At 41.9% G+C, this 26,752-nt stretch overlaps 1 protein-coding gene across 3 annotated transcripts; it reads left to right on the top strand.

The window, feature by feature from the left end:
• On the top strand, positions 1-26,227 carry map3k21 (mitogen-activated protein kinase kinase kinase 21). Of its 3 annotated transcripts, none has more exons than XM_073481444.1 (10): positions 1-1,711; positions 15,249-15,429; positions 15,545-15,693; positions 15,830-16,005; positions 17,981-18,221; positions 18,338-18,460; positions 20,126-20,276; positions 20,977-21,071; positions 21,333-22,166; positions 22,344-26,227. In XM_073481444.1, the coding sequence occupies exons 1-10, from the start codon at positions 919-921 to the stop codon at positions 22,712-22,714; spliced, it is 3,114 nt and encodes a 1,037-aa protein (XP_073337545.1). In that variant the 5' UTR covers positions 1-918; the 3' UTR covers positions 22,715-26,227. The 3 variants fall into 3 exon arrangements, with proteins under 3 accessions (XP_073337545.1, XP_073337544.1, XP_073337547.1); XM_073481443.1 differs by having other exon boundaries at positions 21,330-22,166; XM_073481446.1 differs by lacking the exon at positions 1-1,711 and adding an exon at positions 2,512-2,660 and having other exon boundaries at positions 21,330-22,166.
• Positions 26,228-26,752: the final 525 nt, after the last annotated feature.

The raw sequence follows: 26,752 nt of genomic DNA, 5'->3' as shown, positions 1-26,752 counted from the left end.
CGTCTGGCGACAACGGCGATTGGGGGGGTTGTTTTGATTAAAGTTGACGGAATTTTTTTTTTTTCTGGTCATGTTTCTACTCCGGTTTTTGTTGCGGTGAAACGCAGGATGTTTGTCGTGCTCTCCGCGTGCTCAACAGTCGGCTCTTCTTCACTTCCCCCGACGGAGAAACAAACTTGGGAATAACCGATCTTAGGAGCAACTTTCTCCCGACTGCCTCACTAGTCTACGGGCTGACCTATGCTAAGCTAACCCGCTAGCCAATGCCGTTTAAACTCCTGTTAAAAGTTCACAAACGAGCAAGAGAACTTTACATCGAGGGCGTCGGGGACTCGGTGAGATTTACTGGCGACTTTCAGAGAGAAACCTGTCCCCCGGAGCCTCGCTTCACTGTATCGGAGCGGACGGTGCAGGTGCACCTCTCGCGGCACCTGCGGTAACTTGGTGGCTTGGCTCCATCGGCGGAGAGCTAACTTTAGCCTGCTCACGTTAGCCGGCAGAAAGCCTCTGACTCGCGTTAAAGTCACTCTCGTCGCAGAGGTTGTTTAATTATTTCGATTAAAGACATTAATTTCCGACATTATCGCTGTTTAACAGTCAACCCACACAGCGGTGACACTAGCTGAACGTGTTTCGGCTAACCGTGGCCAGCAGCCTCGCTGGCTAGTGACTGACCCTCGTACGGTTTCACCGGAGTGGCGACGTGGATAACGCTACGGGCTGAAGACGCTCCTCTCTCTCCCTCCCGCAGGACTTTGGACACGGTTTGACTCTGAAGGGAAACCCCCTCTGTTCTCATCAGCTAGTCTCGTATATGTGACAGCATGAGGATTTCAAGAAGTTACCTTTTACGGGTTTAAAGTTTCCATTTTGTTCTAAAAGCTCTGCACCCTATGGTGCCGCTACGGCCACCGAGAAATGAATGTCTCGCAGGCCGCTTTCCCAAACGGTGAAGGGCGGTCGGGCGGCAGTGGGACCGGGGAGCATGCCTGGACAGAGTCCCCCTCAGTTCGGGCGTGGGCTCACTCTGCCCCGCTGTGCCAGACTCGGTCCCTGTGGACAGCCGCGTATGACTACGAGGCAAGCGGCGAGGACGAGCTCAGCCTCAGGCGAGGGGACGTGGTGGAGGTGCTGTCCAAGGACGCAGCGATCTCCGGGGACGAGGGATGGTGGACGGGTAAAATCAACCACCGGGTCGGGATTTTCCCCTCCAACTATGTCACCTACCAGCCTGCTATTTACCGTCTCCCCGCTACGAGTGGGTCGGTGGGGGTACCAGAGCGAGTCCCGAGCTCGCCCGTCCAGATCCCCTTCAGTGAACTGGTGCTGGAGGAGATCATAGGCGTGGGTGGATTTGGCAAAGTGTACCGGGGCACATGGAAAGATCAGGAGGTGGCCGTGAAGGCGGCTCGCCAAGACCCGGACGAGGACATAACAGCCACCGCCGGCGGTGTTAAACAAGAGGCGAAACTTTTCTCCATGCTGCAGCACCCCAACATTATCAAACTGGAGGGTGTGTGTTTGGAGGAGCCCAACCTGTGCCTGGTCATGGAGTATGCCCGAGGCGGGACACTGAACCGGGCGTTGACCGGAAGGCGCATCCCTCCACACATCCTGGTCAACTGGGCCGTGCAGATTGCACGAGGGATGCACTACCTACACGAGGAGGCCGTGGTACCCATCATCCACCGTGACCTGAAGTCCAGCAACAGTAAGCAACACTGCAGTGTGTGTGTGTGTGTGTGTGTGTGTGAGAAATTAAGATAAACAACCTAACTTTAGGAGGAGAAACCATCCACCTGTTGCACATGCAGCAATCCATCTTAAGTTATTTAAAGTCCTGATCTGCTTGAGTAACTGTTGGTATTAACTTGCTCTATAAACTCTTCTTAAGTGGTTATTATAAGACTCATCCATCCCAGACAATCTCTATTCTAGTAATGGCATGTTAACCTCGTGTTTATAGCTTATAAGGTAAACATTGTCATTACAGCTTAATTTGAGGTTGCGGAAATCTAATAATTCGCTGGAACAGCCCTGCCCTTTAGAGGTGTAAAAGGTCCGTGGGTGTATGAAGCGGTGGGGGGATACCATCGAGAGGATGTGAAATAAAGTCAGAGTTTGTTCAGCTGGGCTGCCCCCGCTGCACTCGCCCCTCCTCATCCTTTAACACACACAAACACACCTTCCCAGCCCCCTCTCCACCGCGAGCTGAAATGTTGTTCAAATAAAGTCAGTGATTTACCAAACACATCGCCAGACACACTCGGTCCACACTGTCAGGCCATGTGCTTGACCAACCAGAGCTAATACCAGAGGTCACAGGGTAAAAAAGGAGTCAGACAGAGAACCTATCTAGATAATAATAGAGATAGCCATTCACATTAGGGGTTTTCTGTGGGGCGGGACTCTCAGGAATGATTCTTATTCAGCAGGGATTGTCTGCATACTTTCACAACTGCTACAGACACTTAGCAAGATCATGTAGTTGGAGCTTGGTTCAGTGCAGTAGGTCACCAACTGTGCTAGTTCCTCCATGGGCTGGTAATTGACAACAGGCCAGCAAACTTTAGTTTCCCAGGACTGAATAATGAATGGACAGGACTCGATGAGAAAAAGAGTGCGAGTCCCGCTGACACAGGCTGCCCACTTCAACTCAGGTGTGTTTATGTGTGTAATATGACTCCAAACACTATTTCTCCCCTTTGTGACCAGAGACTCTTATCAACCCGGGGCCATGTGGGGAGCAGCTCCGCCGTGCTGTTTATCTCCAGCTGTGAGAGTCAAAGTGTGAATACATGTGAAATGCACACAGACCAGACTCTGCACCAGATTAAGACATTTTGATTGCCTCGCAGTGTTTCACAGATATGGAGGGTCCCGTGTAGATTGACCATGAAAAATCTATGCAGTTCAAACAAAGTGTGTCTGACTGTGATGCAGACATGACTTGTGTTCATGGTTAAAGTAATAAACAGTGTGGTTACATCTGATTTTACAGTCATATTAACAAGAAAACAGTAAAAGTAAACAGTTGTAAATCTAAAACAACTCCTTACGGACCCAATACTAACACTTTTTTATATATTTGTACAGTATATTCATTACAGTAAAAAGATGTTTGCTGTTTTTCCAGTATATGAATAAAACAGTTTCAGTCTCTTAAACTAAAAACCCTCACATAATTTTAAATCCGGATAGTCAGAAATTGTGTCTGGGGAGATTTTTCGAACAATTTTCAAATAAACCTTTGCAATAATGCGTTTATGTGCACGTAGAAGGGCCCAACCCTAAAAGTAGTCTTATTTAAGATGGAAGATTTGTGTTAATTATAGGGCAGATGGAGAGAAAGGATTTAACTGCTGTTTAGACAGTTTGAGCTAATCGGATGTTTGAATGCGAACATACACAAACGAACTCCCCCGAACAGGCAGTGCTGCGAACACAAGTCAGTGTCTTTATCCTGCCACTTCACTGTGACCTGGACACAGCCTAAGCTTAAAGTAAAGAGGGAGAATTTAAAACTAAACTTATGAGAGACCATTCATGGGGAAACTCAGAGCTTTATAAATATGTGTTTCTAGGGTCAGCTCATTGCTAAGCTATCCAGTTAGCGTTTGCAACAGCACAGTTGCTAGTTTCAGGTAGTTGAGTTCCAGGGTCAGAAGTCTGAACATCTGTAGTCAATATACAGTCTTATCTAAATAAAGAGAGGAAGATAGAAGCTGTATGTGTTTGCTTTGAATCAGGGCAGTGAGTTCACAAAGGACTCTCTCCTGCACACAAACACACATACGGCACCCTGCGGTGTGTTGTGTTGTTTTCCCAGTAGAAACTCACAATAATGCAGCTTAGAGAAGTTGTTGCATCTGCTAGTGTGGGCTTGTTGTTTGTTTGTCTTGGCGTTGTGTGTGCGTCGGTCACTCTAAAAGGATAAAAGGAGTGAGAATTAACTACACGGGGGGTAAAAGGAAAATTGATACAACGCAATAAGTGGTTGTTAATCAGCAATCTGTCACTTTTCTAAATATTTAATGAGCAAAATGTCTCTTTGTGTGGCTGTAGCTCTGATATATAAGGTCAAGTAGTTTCACTCCAGTGTTTTCCCTCTCATGATAAACCAGGACGTAGACAGGTACATAATGCAGAACTAAACGTGTCCATCTTCACTCAACTACTCAGCCTGTCATTTATCAACTTGCAGTGTACACATGCTCCACACAGATAAACATACAGCTATTTGATCAATGATTAGCCTGTAAAGTAATATGTTGGAAGTCAGCAAGATTTGTCCAATCTCTTTTGTGTTTTTCAACCTAATCTGTAAAATCCCAGCCTGCAGGGAGGAATGTTGCTAATGAGGGATAAAAGCTTAACATACGTTTGCACAATGGACTGGTCAAGCAGCGGTTGCTAGGCTACTGTGGCCAGAAGAATGGCGAGGACTCGGAGGGTCTCAAAGCCCTCGTTTTGTTTTGTTCCGTTCATATTTAATCTCCCAGAGAGCAGCGGTACTCTTTTATTGCCACAAACTGAGGGGGTTTCCCTTCTTACTTCGTTATTTTTCTCCTTACTTACCTTCCCTCCCTTGTTCCTTTCTGCTCCCACTTGCTTCTTATTATTTTTCATGCCTACTTTTTGGAGACAACACAATTTCTACCTTTGAAGAATAGTGCTGCAGCTACTTCTTCTTTTTGATATTAATCAACAAACTTCCTCAACACAAGAAAAACAACACTGAATTTATCCTGCAAACAAGTATTGTTTGTGAAGCTGCAGCCTGTGTAGTGTAGTATGCCTGTGTGCCATAGAGCTCTACTGTCATCCAAAAACTATTTACAAACATTGTTCTGTTCTCGTATTCTTTCATTAAAATAAGTATGGACAGTGTAGTTTTCTCAGGACAGTGCCTAAATGTTAACAGCGTTTTGCTAATTTCACAAGCTAAGAGGAGCAAACTACACATGCAATGTTTATTGTAATGAAGGAATATGTCCTCTAAATGCAAAAACATGTCTCATCTGTGTTTTAAATGTCAGCAGAGTCCTTTAGCATGGATGCATAAGTTATATTAGGCTCTTGAAAGTCATACAATACTTGATAGCAGGCTCCAAAATTAGCACCTGCCACCAGATAAATGCTAATAAAAGTTGATATTGGCAAATAATATAAATGAGGCCAGCTGCCATTGGCAGGTTGCTGAATAGGCCTACTTTACTACTAACAGAACTTGATTGACCACCAGTTGTTTGTTTTGGATTGACTCTGCACATTTATGACTATCAATTAATAATTCCAGATCGAAGTAGATGAACCTAAAATGAAAAAAATGAAGAGCATGGTAGAAGTACGGTTTAAAGAAAAATAACCATGATAAGGTGATGAGGAGAGATTAGTTTTTTATGGCTGCAATCTCAATGCAATGAGTAGCAGTGATTGCAGCAGCTCATCTTTATTTTTTAGTAACAACCTCAGGGCTCCAGGGTGCGACTATTTTGTTTGCACATGTCGCACCAGTGCGCCCGAAATTTGGTCATTAATGTAGTTTAATTTTTAAATAGTTGAGATATCGCAATTTCTTTTTGCATGTGCTGTTTAAAATTTAAATGAAGAAAAACGTGCATTTGCACCATTTTATTCCTGTTTACAATCATTTACATGATGTGCAAAGTACTTAAATTATAGTATATTACAAGGTGCACATAAGTTATGTGCTGGTGCACCTAAATGAAAAAGTTAGGTGCACCAGTGCAACCACTGTGAAAAGTTAGACATGAGCCCTGATTGTATCTTCTGCAGTTTTATGGCTGGTTTAAAAATATTTCGGCCATTTTATGTTGGTGTTGTTGTTATTTCAGTTTATCAGCTGTTGGCAGATGGACCAAAAAGTTCATTTTGTGCCTCGCTAGTTAGTATTCATATTCATTGTTGAGTCAGGTCTGCTCAGGGATTTGTTGATAACAGGCTTTATTTTCCTCTGCTTTATCCTAGTCTTACTCATTACATCCTTTCATTGAGCCTTCCCATCATACAACTTTGATTCAAACTCTCTCCCTAAAGCTAGTAGGAGTGCTAGTATAAATAGAGCAGTGGATAAGAGCTAGGAATCACACTGAAACCTGGCCCTGAGCCAGCACTCATAACCTACATTAACTTCGTAGTTTCACATCTTGTTGCGAGTGATAGTATGTCAGGAATGTGTGCTTGAATGCCACTGAAACTGATGGACTTCCGTTTGGAGCGTGTGCAACAGCATTCTCCCATCAATCTTAAGCTATTGTTAGACTTCATCACCACGCTGTCCCTGTGCTGCCCTCCCTCTCTCTGTCTCTCTCTCCACACTCCCATCACTCGGTAGATCTGTGAAGACCTGACAAGTCGCAGAAGAGCAGGAAAGATTCTTGAATTAGGATAGATAATAAGTGAATGAGTTTAGGATGATAAACATCACACTATTGAATTAAATATATTTTAACCTAGTAGTCGCAGCAACGGGGGCAAAGTCCTAAGGCATGTGCTTCTGTTTTTGCATCTCTGTATATGTATCGCACTGTGCAAAAAGTGCATTTATAAGTAGACAAGATTCTCAACCAGTCACATTAATCAACTCATTACTATTAAACCTACTGCAAGGAGTTTTTTTACCGGTTATAAAACAGTCTCAGTTTAATGCTGATGCTTTTATATGACATACATACGCAAACGAGACCATCAGCAGGAATATTTGGTATTTTTGTAGTTATTCTTGATGCCTGCCACTGGGTCGGATTCCCCACAAAAAAATATGTTTAAAAAAGAAAAAATATTTTATGTTGGAGTGCTGAGGATGAATTGAAGAGTCTCTGCTGCTCTGCAGTCTGGTGGTACAGCAGCATATTGCCATCCAGCAGTATAATAACTGGCTTATAACGTAACATTCAATGTTGGCCATGCCTTATCTTGCCATTGGCTTATTATTATAAAAACTCAATATGACATGCTCATACAGCTTCTGTATGCAGGAGCCATCAAAATCCACAAAGAGTTCCTTGTAGCTGCTATAAGCAACAGTTCCCATCATGATTTACTGATGAAAACTGGCACTGTGTGCTGATTCTTCAAGTAGCAAAATTATATTGTTGCAGTGACAAATCTACTTTCTATTAGCAATTTTGGTCAAAAGCATCTGCCAAATTGATGTAATGTCATAAATATATTCTTACAGTAATCCTGTAATGTGATTTTCTTCTAAGGTAGATCTTCATGTAGCTTTTTTCCTATAAGTTTTCTTTCCTGCTATGGTTAAATTAAAACAGTCACACAGCCATGATTTTTCCCCAATTGCGATTGAAATCTGCATACAAAAGATAGAAACTAGTGATGCAGCTATTCCACATTTTCTGTCCTGGTACCCAAATTAAGAGAAACAACAGACACTAGCTGTGTTTCCATATATCTGTCAAGGGGATTCGACGTGTTTTCATCAAGTCGATTGGAGTGAATAAAGTAGTGTATGAAGTTGGCAGTTAAGGCTATATTATGCATGGCTGCAATAAACATGGAACGGGAGCTACAGGTTGAAAACTGAAAAAGAAGTTCGCCAACCACCAGTTAGCTTCAAAGAACAAGAAGAAATTTGCCTCCTCATCGGTAAACATGCACCTGTTGCTACTACCAGCCATGTTTTTGCAAGATAGGGAACAGCCGAAAAACGCAACAGCTGATCAGATATATGATCTAAATGTTGGCTATGTCAGAACTTTGGAAAAGGTGTTTCCATATGCCTTGAAGAACATTAACTGTTTTTCTTTTTCAAAAAAATTTCATCAGCCTGCTGCACTGTTTATGTATGAAAATACTAAAAAGATCATAGCTATCTTACACATTTGGGTTTCCCTGTGAACCACTCTACTTATGTGGGAATAGCACTGCAAAAGAACACCTCATAAATCCTTTTTTTTCATTACTGGGTCATAACAAGTTCACCGCAGGAGAGAAAACAGTTACGCTTGATGTAGCTCAGAAGAAGTATCCCTCCAGAGAATGTTTTTCCCCTTCCTGTAATTTTTCTGTTGTCGTGCTCTACTTCTGGAATAAGTTGAATCACAGAGGAAAAGTTACCAAAGCTTGACTAGGTGTTGCAGGGCAACTTTTCTCAGGCTTCCCACAATTACCCCTGGTGACACACAGACAGTTACTGCCTGTCTTTTCTCTGACGAGAGAATGGGCAGAGGGGAGAGAGGAGGAGTGGAGATGCTTTCACTGTGTTTTTTATGACCTCTCCCTGACTGCACCTATTGTTGCAGGGCAGGGTGAAAAGGAAAAGGGCCCACAGCTGAGAAGAGCTGCCTTCTGAATCAACCAATCCCCTCTGTAGCTCCCGAGCACATTGATAGATGCTAATACAGCAAAACGCACTGGCTGTACACCTTTAACACTTGTTATGTTTTAATTAGCCCAGTTATGGGTTAATTCAAGCTTAAGCAAACACAAACTAGGAGAGGAAGAGAACAGACAAAGAGTAAGTGGCCCGGAGAGACGTGACCATGATAGATGGATTTAGCCAGCCATTAGCCCTGATCCTTTTCCCATCAACCAGAATGCCTGGGGGCACTCTCATTTCAACAGGGAGAGACAGACCAGGCGGGGAATGTTTAGCAGCCTTGTTTCTGCTTACTACAGGAAGCCCTCTTGCTCTCATGCTTAGTCTGTTGGCACAGTTAGGAAAATACTGCCACGTCAAGTTAGGAGGCTGCACTTTACAGCAACCGTGTGGCATCAATACTTAGTTATGCCACACACAAAAATAAAGAAGCCTCAGGGTTATGTTGGAAAATTGACTGCTTAATAGTAGATTAGTAGGCTGTACCATTTTTTAAAAGTTAAAGTCAGATTGTTGGCATCAAAAGAAGTACATCTTCACACAGCACTGTTGCTAGAGAGACAGAGATTAAAAGGTTTAACTGGCTTTGTGGTTCATTGCTCAATTCTGCTTCAAGGCTCTTCTTGGCTGTGGATATTTGAATTTTGTATCATATTCATGAAATACTATGGAGGTATGGATGTATCCAAAGTACTAAAGACATGAGCGATAACTTTTGTCAGTATAAACCAAATTTAAAGGCCCATTGTGTTGTGATCTATTGGCAGAAATGTAATGTATGAATCCTAATTGCCTGAAACTAAGAATAGTTGTGTTTTTGTTACCATAAAACCACCATGTTGTACCGCCATGTTCGTACAGTAGCCATTCCTTTTGCGTTTTTAGCGACCCTCATAGCGGAGGGTTAAGGCGAGGGGTATTCAGTTGGTCGCAATCTGCAACCTGGCCTCTATGTGCCACTAAATCTTATATAAGCTTATCTAACACTATATTACCCCATCCACACTGGACAGAAAACCCACTAACACCCGCTAACATCTGGCTTTTGTTTTCAGTGTGAATGTGTATAATCTGCATTTACTCCCACGTAAAATGACTCTGTAAAAGTAACAGGTATTTATTTGCTCCGGCCCCGCTTCACGTGACGTGTGTTGAATTTAAGGACGCTGGCTTGTTATTAAATCAGTTGTCTGTTCAAGCAGCAGTTGAAAATCGTTCGGTTGGTGAGAGAGAAACTGAAGTAAACAATAATTAATAAGTATCTGTTGTTAGTGGCTTCTGTGCTTGCCAGCTGTCTGATCGGACATATGCAGCTAACAACAGAGATAAGAAAGAAGCAAGATTTTCTCAGGTTTTTATTAAACTTTATCAGTTTTTTTTAATTTCATCTTCTGCAGACATATAGAGTAAAACCTCTATGAAAAGCTATTTTTATATCTTTGAGTAGAGAAGGATTGGTCATGTTTTTCCAAAAAGTGTATTTTTTCTTTTTACCTTGAGGGGTAGAAAGCAATGGGAAGAAGCGTGGGACCTGCTTTGAAGGCAGCAGCTTTGCTTCTGATCTTCCCACTGTTCCACCATGAAAGATGGGTCTGCCTGAAGATTCACTGTTGGAAAGGGGAATTAAATGGGGGTTGGACTGAGGGTGGGGTCTGCCTTGCAGGCATATCCATCTCCAATTGCGTTGCACTGTTGTCCGCTTCAAAACATTTTTTTTCTTTTGAAAAGAGTGAGAAAATATAGACTGAGAGAAAGCAGAAGAAGCTCAGAAAACAACATACAGCCCGAGTTCTAACCTATTCAGACATGAAAAGAGTTTAGGACCTTGATTACAAAGTATCACAGGACTTTTATTATATTTACAAACAATTTACTATGTAAAGAAATATTGTAAGTAAGTCTTAAAGTAATCTAATGCTTTTAAAAAAATTTTATCACACCACAAAGGTTTCAAACATCACCTGTAGCTTGTGTAGCTACCAAACCAAAAATCTAGACAGAGAGAATATACAGGTCAGGTTGTTTTGCCAATAGAAATGACCCTAGTATACCAGCAAATTCACAGATGTCAGTTTATTTTTCTTGCGTGTGTGTGAGTGTGCACTTCTTGAAATTTACTGTAATGGCCTAAAAACGAAGTAATATTTATGTTTACCCCACTTCTCCTTGTCAAACATATCCCATCCAAACAGCTCTGAGATTACCTGTAGGACCAAAACATTACTCAAGACTTACAGCCACTGCCTGTTTTTTATGCATTAGCTGAACGAAGGCACTGGATCTATCTTTCCAATACAGGGTGGGGTTTTGGCCTGAGGCTGGACTTCTAAATCGAAGTCAACCAGAGCATATCTTTGTGCAGTTTGGATGCAGTTTTGAAGCTTCGATGTCATGTATTGCCACATGATTATTTTTGGCAATGGCACATAGACGTTGTTCTAGTTTTTCTGCATAGTTACCTCGTTATGAAAGAAAAATAAAAAAAAGAGAGAGAGAGGTGTTTTGAAGAATAACTAAAGTGCCGCTTTTTCCTGTAGGTCATTCTCATATTGCAAGGCTAGGTAAAATAACTTGATATGAAGCTTCTTGATGAGATTAAGCTTTCCTAAAAAACCTTAGGAAGTAGAACAGGGTGAAGAGGTCATGGGAGGTGGACTTCAAAGAACGGCTGGTGGCATATAGTGGCTGGAGGAGAGCCATTAGTCATTGAAGAGGAGACCTTGATGAGTGTGTCCTTTACCACCTGTTATTACATCAAGTATTATCTCATAATTAGTTAAATTAGACTGGTCTAGTTTTATGATACAGTTCACCATTTACAACAATAAAATGTAGGATATGTATAGTGATGTGCAGTGCTGTAAAAATGTGGTCCTTCAGTTTGTTGTGCTTGAGAATGATCTTTAAAATGAATTTGCTCATTGAGACCCATGTAATTTTCAGTTATGTTATCATTACCCTTAAGTAACGAAGAGTTGTGTATTTTTTACTTTTACAAACATGTCTTGAAAAACAATTGAGACCAATACATACAAAATATAGAGATACAAAACATAATGTAAAATAGAAACTTCAAAACCTTTGAATAGACATCCAAATGCTTGTCTGTACAGGTTTGTTTTAAAAGCTTTTTAATTGCGGCACTGACTCAGCTGATCAAATATTTCAAGGGAGTTGTTCCATAGCATTGGCGCCAAAACACTAAAAGCATGATCCCCCTTTGTTTAAACTGTGTACCGTGGAACTGGGTACCAACATTTATTTCTCTCATCTTAGGGGTCTCAGTGAATAATAATTGAATTGTCTTTTATTAAATGAGACCTTATTTATTATGCCTTTATTTAACAGTTCATCATTTGATTTAAGTACAGAGCCAACACAATATCAAGTCTTTGTCTCAAGTTTATGAACTGCATGCTTGGATAGATTTACAATGGATCAATCACGTCACAGGAATCACAGGTTAACTTTCAGTGTCTACGTAGTTTGTTTGTTATTAGCTCCTAATAGACTCAAACAAAATGGCTGGCTGGGGTTCAAAGGTGTTTTGTAGCATAACGTCAGCATGGAGTCATATAGACGGGGGCTAGGTCTTCTATCAGACATTTCTAGAGGGCTGACACTGAAGTATCACCGAGCTACAAAGAAAGTATTTGGCACGATATTCTATAGGCCAATCAGCGCAGATGGGTTTATCCCAAAACCACTGTTCTTCTCAGTTGTGTAACTAACCCATCATAAGTCATTATAAAGCTACAGAGCCTGCTGGGAGGAATCTATGGAATCACTGAGAGAGGACTTGACAACAGGAAGTAGGAGTATATCATTGGTGTAGTGAAACCTGTTTGTAATGGAATTCCTATTGTTGTAGCCTGGGTAGAGGATCCCCTCTGTGCCCGGGGCTAGTAATGGCACCAACACCCCGGCTATTAGTGGAGACCCATTGGAGTCACACTACGGGTAAAATGCTGCTTGACATCATTTCAGATCCGTTGAAAAAAGTTTTGGATGCTCAGAAAAACTGATTTCCTGTGTTAATTGGGATGACTGCAGTTGTGTTCGCACTAGACGAGCCAAATGACTTTGTCCTTCCTTAAAGAGTCTACTGGAGATGAGAGCGAGGATTGCAGAGTATTAGAAATGTAATTAAGAAACACACATTAATGGACACATTTTATAGAGTATTTCTGCGGCACTTTGTAGGTTGTTTTGTCTGGCCAACAATCTTAAGACACCTAAAGATATTTACTTTATTAAAAAGACAAACAGAAAATCATCATCAATCATGATTTTAGGGCTGGAACCAGCAAAAGTGTTTTGCCTGAATAATTACTTTATGAATTTTATCGATTATCAAAATATATGATGATTTATATATGATGATTATCTTGTTTCAGTTTCTTTAATTCACAGATTTTCAGTGTGGAGTCTGAGTTATATGAATCTGGCACAAGGTCTCTTAGCCTATTCCTGACCACGCTATCTGTTATTGAACTCAACAGCTATCCTCTTCTCCAGCCCTCCTACATTTTTCAGTACATCTGGTCTAGTCTTGACACATTTGTTGTGTAAGTGGTCACAGTGTATTCTGCAGGAGGGTTGAAGATCAGTATGCGTCAGTATAAGTATAAAATAGGTGCATGTTTGTGGTTTAAAAAGTGAAGAAAAATGTGTGTGTTTTGGCAGTTTTTAGTTTGGTACTGCTGTGGAGGAGTAAGTCCAAGGTCAGTGAGTGATAATACAACAGCAGCACAGCTACTTCTTTCATGTAATACTTTCATACAGACGTCAAAGAGCCTCTGTTAACAAATAGCTTTTTAACTGAGTGGCACATAACCTCTTTCAAGTGTACACTGTGATACAGAACTTGAAGAAACTCAAATTACTTTATCAATGCGTTTGTCAGCACTATGTATATTTATCATTATATCCGTGGTTCCCATGGGAATATTACTACATGGTGTATGTGCCAACAATACACTCAGGTGTTTGTTTTAATCCTGGCTGTGAAGTACCTCTGTCAAACCCCCTGAAGGGGCTATTAGACCGAAGAGTTGTATTTTATCTGCTGTAGGATCAACACAGCTGGCAGGACGTGTTCAAATTGACCTGCAGTGGTGGGGCTACATGTAAATAATGAAATGGGACAGTTTGTAATGTGAGGAGATCTTGGCAGAGGCAAAAACAAATGTTGAATATAATACCAAGAGGATAAAAGGATCAAAGCGTCTGTTTTGGCTGTTGATGCACCTCATGGAGAAGGCTTCTTCTTGAATATTTGGCAGTTGGCGTATCCACACACAGAGAGGACGTTTATTCCTGTTGACAGAAGAAAAATGTTACTACTCCCCAGTTGTCACCTGGTCTTTGGCGGCACATGTTCAGAAATGTAATATCATTGTCATCAGACTATATCATCTTTCTACCGTCTGTTGCATATTATATCGTGGTAAGAGTCTTTTCCTGGTTTTAAAGGAGCATTACAGTAAAGTGATGTAATTTTACTTTTTGTTTGTTTAATGTTATTTCTGCACTTAGTCATTCAATAGAAAATGAAATGGAATTTAATTGTTTTAGTCTTTTTCCTTTTTTTTTTTTACCAAAAAACAAATATTCGCAATTTTTAGGATTTGCTGCTCATATATCATTTAAACTGAGTCATATTGAAAACAGCTTTAGGAAGTAGCGTTGGACATTTTTCACATTTTGTTCATAGAATAAACAATTAATTCATTCATCAAGAAAAGAAAAATTGCAGCTCTACATTTTATATGTGACTCCTTATTTAAGTATGATGTTTTCTCAGTAGTTAATCAGTTTACTCTTTTTGACTTTCATGTCCTTTTTTTCTCACTTTAAATTCAGGGACTAGCAAACTTAATTTTATTGACTCATGACTAAACTGAATTAGAGTAACGTGTATGTAACTGAGTTGAAACTGGTTGATAATCAGAAACATTTCTTTATATAGGAGCATTTAGGGATTAGTAGAGCTGCAAAATTTGTTGAAATTGCAAAAATGGCTGCAGAGATACGCTGACAAATCATGTTCTCCAAATGTAAGAAAATATGTTTTTAGTACAGACCCCAACAAATGTCGCATCATCATGAGTTGTTGCTTGTTCAGTGAAAATGTAAATCGTGCACAAAAATGGATCAGGGTGAACAAAATAACATGAACACTTGACAATATTTGCGAGCAACTTTCAACACATGACAGCAACAAAACAGGACATGTTGTTTCTTGTGTAGTTAGTATTTGATGCAGTACTAGTATTTATTTGAATGTGTTCACCCCCTGAACAGCAGGAGTTTAACATCAGATCAACTTTGATCTGAGAAACAAAACTGATCCTGTTACAGTACTTTAAGAGTAAAAGAGTCCTAAATCCTGTTTATCTTTCTTATATTAGTTTTTGTGTAGTCTCAGCACATATTTATTTCAGCACATGATTGGCACAGAGGGTCTTGACATGTCGGTAGGTTGTAGCTTCACTGTGGCAGGTGTAGCGTTACAGGCAGGTTTGGAGGGTTCTGGCTGTCTTTAATGTGCTAAACAGTCTTAGGACCCGAGGACAGGTGCTTTGTGGTCCTGTCAACCTTCTGTTTCTACAGTAATAAATGACCTGCATACCTCTGTTGGCCCTGTTGAATATCAACTATCATCTCCTCACCTGCACGGTTGTCTTCTTCTCTGTCCCCCACTCTTTGTATCTCCCTTTCTCTTTCACTCGCCTTTCTCTTCTACCCCCTCTCACATCTGTCACTTACATCCCAATCCTGTCTTTCCACTTTTCCTTTTCTCTCAATCACTCAGTGTTTGTTATTCCCTTTTCCTTTTTTTTTGCCTTCTAACGTATCCCTTCCGTGTCCTCTCTCATTTCAGTTTTATTACTTGAAAAGATTGAGAATGACGACATCGGTAGGAAGACCTTGAAGATCACAGATTTCGGCCTGGCCAGGGAGTGGCACAAAACCACGAAAATGTCAGCTGCAGGCACCTACTCCTGGATGGCCCCTGAAGTCATCAAGTCATCTCTGTTCTCCAAAGGCAGTGATGTCTGGGGGTAATGGCAAAACAACGCACCACACACAGACCCAAGCATAAAAAGTCTACTCTTTCCTATTTCTCTAACATTTTCACTTTGTTTAATCCTCTTGTCTTTTTTTTCCTTCCACCAGCTACGGTGTCTTGCTGTGGGAGCTGTTAACAGGGGAGGTGCCATACCGTGGGATAGACGGCCTGGCTGTTGCTTACGGTGTCGCAGTCAATAAGTTAACACTACCAATCCCCTCCACCTGCCCTGAACCCTTCGCCAAGCTCATGGAAGGTAAATTAACAGAAGCAGACATACCTGCATGATGTTTGTTGTTCTCTTTTTTTGAAGTGTAGATTAAAACGATACTTACTGTATATACGCTGATGACTGTGTTAATGTGTCTTTACATTGCAATGTGTGTGTCCAGAGTGTTGGGATCAGGACCCCCACGTGCGTCCCTCCTTCTCCTGCATCCTGGAGCAGCTGTCGGCTATCGAGGAGGCGGTGATGGCCACCATGCCCCAGGACTCCTTCCACAGCATGCAGGATGACTGGCGAGTGGAGATCCAGGAGATGTTTGATGAGCTCAGGACCAAAGAGAAGGTATATATACAGTACATGTAATTCTGCCTATTGTTTTTTTAATTTTTTTTAGTGATGATACACATTGACTATTCCGTTATTGAAATGAGATGCAGGATCACTTGGGACAGCTTTGACGGACTAAAACATTTAATTGGTTACTTTCAGTGGACGAGCTAATCGCGCAGTTAACAAAACAAAGCCATTAATGCCGAGTTGCTTTAGCGTACTTCCCCTTGTTAAGACCTTAATCTGCTTCCTGTATAAGTCTCCCGTCGTTGGCTTAAATAGGAGGGTTAATTAGTGTTTGTAGAAACAGCAGGATCAGCACACAGAGCTGGGTCGATGAATGGTGTACTGAATGACACGGATACTGAAAACTCCACAGTTGCAGGTGTTTTTTGTTTTAAGAGATTTGTTTTGTGCCTTTTGTGAAATTATTTTCTTTTTTCCTACCTGCTTCTGTCAGTGCTAAACCATATATTTTTAACATGTACTCTTGTGTTACGTATTGTCCAATCAACCGAATTCACACTTAACCGTTCCCTGTCCTATAATCTGCACCGCTTCGCTATGACAAAACTCTTTAAGATTAGTTCAGTATGTAACGCTTGTAACCTAACATTTTCCCATCGAAAATTTTCATAAGATTCTTACATCAGCAGATTTCCTGTAAACATCCCACAGTAATCTGTGTCTAGGTGGGTGGCTGGAGGGGCTTGACTGTAAAGCTGCTTCATGGAAGTCATCCAGTAAGGATTATTATTACTCAGCTGAGTGCAATTAGAGAGAAAACAGAGGGAATGAAGAAAGCTAAAGAGAGTCATGTCTCCTCCCATGGCTTACTCTGTGTAACACAGCCTGAAACAGCAGGCAGTAATCTCCTGAACTTGTAATAGACAGAGTTATCTAATACACTGCTAACACTCCCACCTGTTTTATAAATGTCTGTTTGCTGGCGCTTTTCTCTTGTTGGAAGGGAATTATAAGATGTACTTCTGTTTGTCTTTCTGTAATCCATGTTCTCTTTTCCTAAAAGGTAATAGTGTATAAGCGCTTATATCTAACGTGGTCATGTGTTGATATTAGTATAAAGCAGAAACATGATTGGAAATGTAATCCAGAGATGGGGAGAGACATGCTCTCTGGATCCATAAATCACTTTAAGACTTTATACATGCTCATTTCATCCTAAAAATAAGTGATTCACAACTTTTTCACACCAAGGACTCTTAAACTGACACTAATTAAACGCCACAGACCTCTTTTTGATAAGATTTTGTCCCAGTATCCTCCATCTTATAAGACAGGGTTTAATATTCCCTATTCGTGGGTGAACTATCCAACACTTGGTGAATTCTGCTTCACTATGAATGCTCGGCCGCCACAAGCCAGTTATCCAGGGCTAACTTTGCTGACACCTCCTGCTTAAAACCTAAAGAGTCAGAAGGATTGTGAGGCCCCACTTTAATGTTCTGTATTCAAACTGAAAATTAACATCAAGTGAGCTTTTGCCCTTCTGCTCCAGAAGACTGGTTAGCTCACTTCTGTCTCAGTCCACATCCACAGATTTCTTTCATTCACATTTATAGTTTTCAGCTTCAGTGGTCCTCAAGTGACATCACTCTCTCAGCGCCCTCTGGAGACACAAAAGGCTTAATACAACTTTTCTAACGTTCGAAGTGTGCTGTTTGAAGTTTTCCTTTAACAGAAAATATTTCTTAGGGGTGTTAATGTGCCTCACTCTGTTTTGATGAAGCTATCTGAAACAGGCTTCACTGGAGCAGAAGATGGTCACACTGTCTAACCGAGTACTTGCCAAATATTTCTTTTTCTCCATTTGGCTAATGTAGATTTTCAATTTCAGATAAGACAACTGATGCACAACATCCATAAACATCAGCCTTCTCTCTGGCTCTGTCAATATGTACCCAAGAGATTACGACAACAGAAGTCTGTCTGCTAATTTAACCATGTATGTATCTGGTTCCTTCAGGAGCTACGTTCCAGAGAAGAGGAGCTGACGCGGGCCGCCCTCCAGCAGAAGTCTCAGGAGGAGCTGCTGAAGCGTCGCGAGCAGCAGCTGGCAGAGCGGGAGATCAACGTGCTGGAGAGAGAGCTCAACATCCTCATTTTCCAGCTCAACAAAGACAAGCCCAACGTGAAGAAGAGGAAAGGCAAATTCAAACGTTCCCGCCTTAAACTGAAGGATGGAAACCGCATCAGCCTGCCCTCAGGTGAGTGAACAGATGTCTTGAACGTGGTCCTGTAGAGAACATTTATACTGAGTTGAACATTTTATGAAGGAAACATGTTGGTGTGTAATCTCTCTAACTGTGTAAATGTTTTGTAGACTTCCAGCATAAGATCACTGTGCAGGCGTCACCTTCCATGGACAAGAGGCGAAGCCTTCATAGCACCAGCTCCTCTCCTCCCAGCAGCCCCACACTCATCCCCCGACTACGAGCCATTCAGCGTGAGTTCACTGTTTGTTTGTTTGTCTACATTCACGTTTTCCAAAGTGTGAGGTCTGATTTTGTCCTCCACCTCTGTGTCAGTATTCTTGTCGATCTGTATTTTATGGAATTGGCTTGGATAAAATGAAATCTGCTTCTTTAAAAACATAATGATTCTGAAGAAAAAACATTGTCTCTTAGAAATTGTGAACTGGAAACATGGAGACATGCCTTTCATAACAGTGTCTTTCACAATGACAAGAGCTGTGTGACCAAAAGCTCCAGAGCCACGAGCAGTCAGCCAGTTGTTTGAACAGTTTGATAATGTTGTTAGTCGCGGACCAACGCCCCTGCACTAACTGGAACAAATTCCTCTTGAGCATTTCATGGTAGGTCCTAATATTCAGACAGAGGGTGCAGATTGTTGCTCAGAAACACTCTTATTTGTTATGATTAAACTCTAATCTGTTGACTCAGGCACAAATATTCAAAAACGAGGTATAGTTTTAAAGTTTTATTCACCATAAATTTAGTCTCGTTCGCTGACGTCCCTCTCCCAGAAATAGCGGTGACGACCTAATGAAATGTTACCTTGAGTAACCTTGTGATAATGTAAGTACACAACTCAGCAAATTACATAACAAAGGTCTAGTCGTTTTTAGACATTTTAATGCAGAATTAATACATATTATTCTTTAAGTTTACTGTTTCACTGCACTGATGTCATTTTATACATTAAAGTTTATTATCAAACTGTAAAATATTCTGCCCATGTTAAATATCTTTGTGTTTTATAACAACATTTGAGGGATCATTGCAAAAAAATGTGTATAAGTCGATACATGTCGTCATTTTGGTATCGGCATCGGCTCCAGCAAATTTCAGGCAAATATGTGCACGTGCTTTCAAATAGATGCATCCCTACATACAATGCTCATAACTGTTTTCATCATAAAGCTAATGTTGGTCAGAGGTAACGTATATGTTTCCCTCCTCAGTGACGTCCTATATGCAGAGCTTGCATGTTTACGAACAGGATGTTGATCTGACCAGCGAGCTCACAGCCGACTGTGGGCTCAGGAGGAAAGGCAAGCGATTGGCTACCCACACGCAGCGTGGGTGTGGCTAACGGCACCAAATGCTGCGTGTGATGTTTGGCTCACTTTGACGAATGAAGGGGTTGTTTGTGCTGATTGGCGAGGTTTTCTTGAAGTGTGGAATATAACAAGACTGCGGTGTTTTGCTGCTGGTTTAAATTGTTTCACAGGTTTCTGCTTTACCTGAAAATCAAACTAGCAGGTGACCATGATGAGGTTTATGCCACAGACTCGGGCCAATCTGCCATTCTATTGTTTTTTATTAAAATTGTAAAATTTTGGCCCTAATCTGTCGCCCTGAGATCTTTAAGCCTGCCTCTCCTAACAACTTCCCAATGACTAACACACACCTCTAAGAAGCTTTTTTTTAACAACAGCATTTTGGGTATTTATTCCTGATTTTTGATTTTACACTTTCAGAAATTAATATATATTGGTGATGATTAACACCATTATGGAGAAAGATCACTACCAGGGGTTTTACAGGTGGCAAAATGCCTTTAATCATCCTCTAAATCTTCTTTCCTTGAAAGGGCCGACTGCAGCTGTTTGAGTGTGTGGTAACACTTGTAGTCACTGTGTTCACAGTTACTCAAGATGAAAGCAACCGTACGTGGGGCCGCAGCTCCCTCTTCAGGCCAGAGGAGTTTGATGATGTGAAAAAGGGAATCAAGAAGAAAGGAAGGACCTGGGGCCCCAGTTCAGTACAGAGCAAAGAGCGGCCTGCTGCTGCTGAGAGGTAGAGTTAGAACACACACACACACACACACACACACACACACACACACACACACACACACACACACACACACACACACACACACACACACACACACACACAGTCTGTCGACAGCGCCATCTTGAGTCTATGCGTTGTTACACTGGAGCTTAGAGTATACAGACCGGACAGAGAAAGTGTAGTTTACTAAATTATGTGTGACTGAAGTGTTTGTGATTAATTTTTTCTGATCAGGATGTTAAAAGAAGGCTGTCGGAGTTATTATTAACGATTATTCGTTTTGTCTATATGATGTAAAAAAAAATGTCCCAGATCAAAAAGTGACATCTTTTTAAATTACTTCTTTTGTCCAACCAACAGTCCAAAATCCAAAGACTCTTCATTTACTCTCATAAATGACAAAGAAAAAACAGCAAATCCTTACATTTAAGAAGCTGGAACCAGAAAATGTTTGATATATTTGCTTGAAATTTTGTCTGAAACAATCTGTTATCAAAACAGATAGCGATTACTTTTCTTGTGATTGGCTAATCGTTTCATCGATCACATGTTGCAGCTCGAAAAACCGAAACGCAATACTAACCTTAACCTTCAGACAGACCTCTGAAGTAGTTTTAAAACTGAAATCAGTTCTCATAAAGATAGCAATGCAGGCCCACGGACTTGGTGTGTTTCATGTTTTCTGGTCTGTGGTTTTCAGAGTGCGTCCTCTGTCAGACGGCAGTAACCCCTGGTCCACCAGCCTGGTCAAGTCCCAGAAGTCTGTCCCCCTCGCTGCCCTGTTTGCTGAACAAGGTGAGCTGAAAATCCAATGTGATGCTCTACGTTTTAATTTAAATAAGATCTTTTATTTGATATTGGATTAATTATTGTGGAAATTTGCTCAGCTTTGTTTGTCAAGATTATGTCTAATGTTTTTTTTTAAATCTGAAAAATAAGATTTAAGTCATTTAGCAAGTACTTGTATGGTGAAGGGGGCTTGTTTGGAGAATGGTCCCTCAGTCATGTGTTTACATTAATATAAAATATTGATTTACACTTGTGTGTTCTCAGCAGGGGCCGGTAAAGATGAGGCATTCTCACAGGAATGTCCTGACAATAGCTCCAAGCCAAAGCAGCTCAAGTTCCCCAACCAGGTGTACATCGATCTACCTCTGTGGAGGGACGAGCAGCAGCAGCCTCAGAGCCCTGGTGGGCATTGTGGGCCGGGAGATGCCGGGGTTGGGGCCGGAGGTCAGGGTGGCCCACCAGAGACCGCAGACGACCCCTACACCACCACATCCACCTCGTCCACCTCCACCACCCCGCAGCTCACCCCCACTAATAGCCTGAAGCGGACGTCAGCTCGACGCAAGACCGACTCCGTGCTGTACGGCTGCGGCTCGCTGCTGGCGTCAGTCGTGCTCGGATACGACATCAGGGAGGCTCTCAAAAACTCTGCCCCTGGGGAAGAAGGCGAGCCCCAGCGCGAGGAGAAAGAGAAGAAGAAGAAGGAGGGCCTGTTTCAGCGCGCGACCCGGTTTCGCCGCAGCACCTCACCGCCAAGCGGCGGTCGCTCACGCAAAGACGAGGCATCGTCAAACCAGACCTCCACCCAGCCTGTCAATCTCATCTCCATGTCGGCCATTATGGAATGCAACTCCACCAAGTGTCTCTTACAGTCTGAGGTGGAGGTGTCAGAGTCCAGCCCCGGGAAGGTGGAGCTCATGGCAGTCAATCATCACGCAGAGCCAACCAGACCTGGACCAGCAGCTTCTACAGAAGGCCAGAGTAACAGCACTGCAGCTAACACACAGCCACCAGTGCAAACCCAAAGCCAGCCACCAGAGCAGAGCAACCACAACACAGGAACACGTCTACGCAGGAAGAAATACACCAGCAACAACAACAGTGAGTAACAGGAAAGAGGGGAAGGAAAACAAGCATGTATACTCGGCTGTCCAGCAATTTAAAAATTAATCTAATTAATTACATGCTGTGTAATCAATTAATCTCAATATTTGCCGTAACATCCGTTCTGCAAAAATATATTAAGACTCACAAAAATGTGTGTCTGTCTGTTTCCAGCCAATGGCCCACCCACTCTGCCCCCTCCAGCCTCACAGAAGAAGCAGGACAAAGAGAAGGACGGAGTGTCAGAGAAGCCCTCGGCTGGGGAGGCCTTCTCCAGACCGCGGCCAGTTTCGTTCCGGGCCAAACCCCACGCCTGGGCCCTGCTGCGAGGACGCAACAAGAGCTACTCCCTGGGCCACTACTCCGGAGAGAAGACGGCACAAAACCTGAACGTGGTGCTGTCCTCGGAGGTGGGGATGGGCTGCTCCCTGCTGGACATGGACACAGAGGGCCAGAAACGAGACTGCACTGTGCCGCTGTGCCGCATTCAGAGCTCCCCGGCGCGGGCCTCCGTCTTCGAGCTGGAGAAAGAGTTCCTCTCTTGAAAGGTGATCAGCTGTGGTCATCCTACGTAATCTAGAGTGTTCCAGAACAGACAGACAGAATTCTTTTGGCCTAAAACTCCTGGAGGGTTTAGAACCGGGCTGCCTTTCCCCCCCATTTAAAAAAAAAAAAGTTCTATAACGTAGAACCCAGCTTCGTCTTAGCCCTAGAACATAGAGATGTCCGTGTTCTAGAGCGTAACAAGTCTGAGACTTCTAGACGACATCGACAATACTCATCTCAGTTTGAGGACGGTCTTCCTACGTCTGAGGCCTTACACACCGCCTTGTCTTCATGTAGAACACACACACGGTTCTGACAGTGAAGCAGAACATTACAGAGTTGGACCAGCAGCTCCTCCTCTCACCCCCTCGGTGCTCGACTGCCGCCTCTGTTCGGTCATCTCTCCCTCTCTCTCACCCTCTTCGTTTCTCGTTCTGTTGGTGCAGCTCAACGTTGACCGCTGCTGCAGCTTTCGCAACACAGTACCCTCACCTTTTTATTTATATATATATTTTTATAGGTAATTTAATATGAAGAGACTCGACCTTACCTTAGCGACCAGCAGGACATACATTCCATGTCAGTTTTCAAAGTTGTGCGATCACGCTTTTTAGATTTTTTTTGACTTGAGAATCATGCATGCATGTACCCTTAAAATGTTGAACAAAAAAAAATAATTATGCCTTGTTTGTAAATATCTCTTTCTATTCATTATCAGCCTAATGCTGGCAGTTGTTTTGTATTGCATTTATGCTGTTTTATGACTGTTTTTAAAAGTCAGCGATGCTGCAGTACAGTTTGTGTTCGAGGGACAGGTTACATACTGGATCGCTGCAGGGATGCGAGTGCATTTCCTCCCAGAATGCCCTGAAGATTTTAGAGGTACAGGTAGAAAAACACTGGAAGTCCTACTGAGCAAACATGGAACCTTTTCACCTTTAAAGTTGGATCAAATTTTAAATGACCATTGTGGTCATGGGTTACTAAAATGGAGTATTTATAGAAGCGTTTTTTTGTTTTTTTGTTAATATTTCTCGTACTCGGCACACAGCAGCAACAAGGCAACCGGCAGAAGCAATGTTGGGATGTACGTTTCTGCAAACCACAGCTATGTTGCAACTTTTCTTTATGCTCAATTCTCAATTTGCGCTGTGCCTATGGTCTTAGCCTATGGTTTAGGCAAAAAAAAGACTTGGTTAGGGTTACAAAAAGATCATGTTTTGGCTTGATATACCTGGTTTTGTCTCCCTTAACATGTCGGGACAATGTCCCAACGCCTTGTTAAAAATGTCCTGTATTTTAGTTTACAAATGTTGAAATGTTGTCTCGCCCGGCTGTGACTCTACCACCATCCCCTCCGCCTCCTGACATGAAAATCGGCTCATATACATGTATTGTTAGCGGGATATGACACGTAGTGTAGTCAATATGGTACGTATAACACGTACAAATTCAAGCATGTCCGTGGTTTGCAGAAACAAAATGCTGCCATTTCATTCTGGCGACTGGGCTGGCAGCGAAGTGGGGAGACACTAAAGCCACATGTGTTCATGTCAGGAAAAGCTACCCCTAGGTAATGAATTCATGATCCAATCCCCCTGATGACAGCTGATCAGCTGCATTGACACGGCATCATTTTAACAAAGCCTGGGAGTGACCACATGGAGAATTTTTATAATTAGTCTTTAGTGCACAAAATATCTCTACTGTAAATCAGATACACCCTGTGCGGTCAAGTGCTAAAGTTTCTTTCCTTTTACGTCTAATTCATGTCCTCAGTTTTATTATCATGCACACACTGTTGCAATTTATGCAGATTTTTTTAAAGCTCAACTTTGACTTGGTTACTCTGCATCTCAGATTTCTCCCTTATTGCCATTACTGGTTTAATATACCTAAAGGCACTGTTACGTTTAATTGTTGTTGTTGTTGTTTTTCATTTATATAGACCGAATCACATTGTTTACAATAACTATCATTAGGTTGGAGACCTACTTTACCTGCCACCGACTTCAGAATATGACGGCTTAAGTTAACCAAAACTAGCAGTTAGACCAAGATGTGCTGTTCAACAGATATCAGAGATGCTAGCAAAGCAGCACGGCACATAAAATAAGCAAAGAAGAAGCGTCAGATAGGTGGGACCGCTGTGTTTTACTGTATATCTTTAAATATTAAAGTTGAAGCTGAACATGACACAAACAAACAGGTTTCCAGAATGCAAATTAACGGCCAGTTTTCTACCCGGAAGTAACTGTTGTTGTTACTGCGACGTCACGGTGATTCGGTCTACTTGTACGCTTTTTTAAAGCAAGATTGACATTAGGAAATGGTTTCCCAGCGTAACCATTCGCCCATCTTGTCAAACTCTCAGGAATTTCCAGAAACGTTTGAGGACAGAATTTGGCTTTTTGGCTAGAGAGTGAAGACACAGTCTGTAAACTTTTAGCCTGTTGACGGCTTCCTCAGGATGAACAATGAATTCATTATCCTGATTCATTTCGCAGGTTTTTCTCTGGTTTGTCTTACTATGCAGGATATACTGTACCTCCTCCACGGTCACTCCCGGGCTTCTCTCCCTAAACAATGAACAAACTGTTGATTTTACTCCCCCATCTTTTTATCGCCGTCTACCTTCAGTCTGCTTTTGAGACGTTCATCAGAGAAGGTGTCTCACTTTTAAAGGACAAAACAAGGGCTCATTTACAGCGACATGAATTCCCAAATGGTGTAAATACAGCTGTGATTCCTGATGTGTGTGTCACTGTGACATCTGTGGATGAGTTAGAATGTGAAGTATCCCATGTTGTGTGTGTGTTATGACCACTGACTGTCAGACCAACACTGTAAAGGCCTTACTAATCATCAAGCTGTTAAAGGTGCAGTTTACAAGCCAAGATATCACCCGATTCGCCCTGTTTTTTTATGAATGAAGGGTAATGTGTAAATACCACGATGCACTGGTACTGTACATTAAACATTCCCCTCAAAGCCTGCAGTTTGTCGGCCACAGTTTAGTGGTAACGAAAAGGTTTTGTGTATTATAAACATTCCACTACATTAGACAAACTGCAGCGAGAATATTTGTGATACGAGTTATCAATATGGTGCATTCAGGCTTCTGGCTATGGGACCAAATTCAAGTGTACCAGCACTAAGGCCTCCTCTGTCTTCAGGACCAAAACCACTAAATGAACTTAGCTGCTAGTGAGGAGTTCTTACAAAGAAAACGACTCTGTACGAAAACTTCACAAACAACCTCAGAGGCGCAGTGCGGCGCCCGTTGCTGAAAGACCCAATCACCTTCAGATCAAATAACAAGACTTCCTGTTAAGTGCAACAACTTCCTGTAAATCTTTTCTGACACGCTGAACGTGTCAGATTTAGCTTTGAGTACATCTGTTTCAGTGAACCGTTTTTGTTATCATTACAGTATTGGTTATTTCACGCCTGATTGATCAAGAGTATCAAGTTTATCAAATATTTTGAATAAAGTCGAAATCAAGACTAAAGTTGCCTTTTTGTTCTTCTTTTGAATTTCCACAAACATTTGATGCTGTTTTTTTTCTTAAAGGTGCAGTATGAAAGAATTGGCCACCTGTTGAATTCATACTCCAAACCACCAGGGGGCAGCATATCGCCACAGTAGCTGCCAACTGTAGCTGCTATCAGCTAGTTTTAGTTTAGTTTATTTCGGTCATTTTCCAAACTTATGAAACAAATCAAACAAGCAAACAAACAAAAACAAATTAGCTCAGTTAGCCGTGCAGCTAGCGGTCCGGACTAGGAGCTTGGAGCAGCAGGAGGAGTGTTGCTGTTTACACAACTAGCTAAGGAGTTTTGGACCGTGATGGGCCGGGGCTAGCTGGTTAGCATGCTAACTTCAGTAAATTTTCATTTTTAGGTGTACTTATCCTTAAATATCGATGCATTCAAAGAAAAGCTCTATATCATTGTCCAAAAACAGCAATTTTTGAGTCGTCCTGTCAGAAACATTATAGCTTGTGCACCAAATATGTATTCATCCACAACTGAAA

The sequence above is a fragment of the Pagrus major genome, chromosome 15, assembly GCF_040436345.1.
Source record: "Pagrus major chromosome 15, Pma_NU_1.0".
Lineage (NCBI taxonomy): Eukaryota > Metazoa > Chordata > Actinopteri > Spariformes > Sparidae > Pagrus > Pagrus major.
Note: the sequence above shows the minus strand (reverse complement) of the source record. Positions and strands in the feature narration are given on the sequence as shown.

What these genes read in the sequence shown, in the direction of transcription:
- map3k21 (XM_073481443.1), top strand. Translation starts at nt 919, where the DNA reads ATGAATGTCTCGCAGGCCGCTTTCCCAAACGGTGAAGGGCGGTCGGGC. An exon ending in TGACCTGAAGTCCAGCAACA is followed by an intron (nt 1,712 to 15,248) that starts GTAAGCAACACT and finishes CTCTCATTTCAG; the next exon opens with TTTTATTACTTGAAAAGATT. An exon ending in AAAGGCAGTGATGTCTGGGG is followed by an intron (nt 15,430 to 15,544) that starts GTAATGGCAAAA and finishes TCCTTCCACCAG; the next exon opens with CTACGGTGTCTTGCTGTGGG.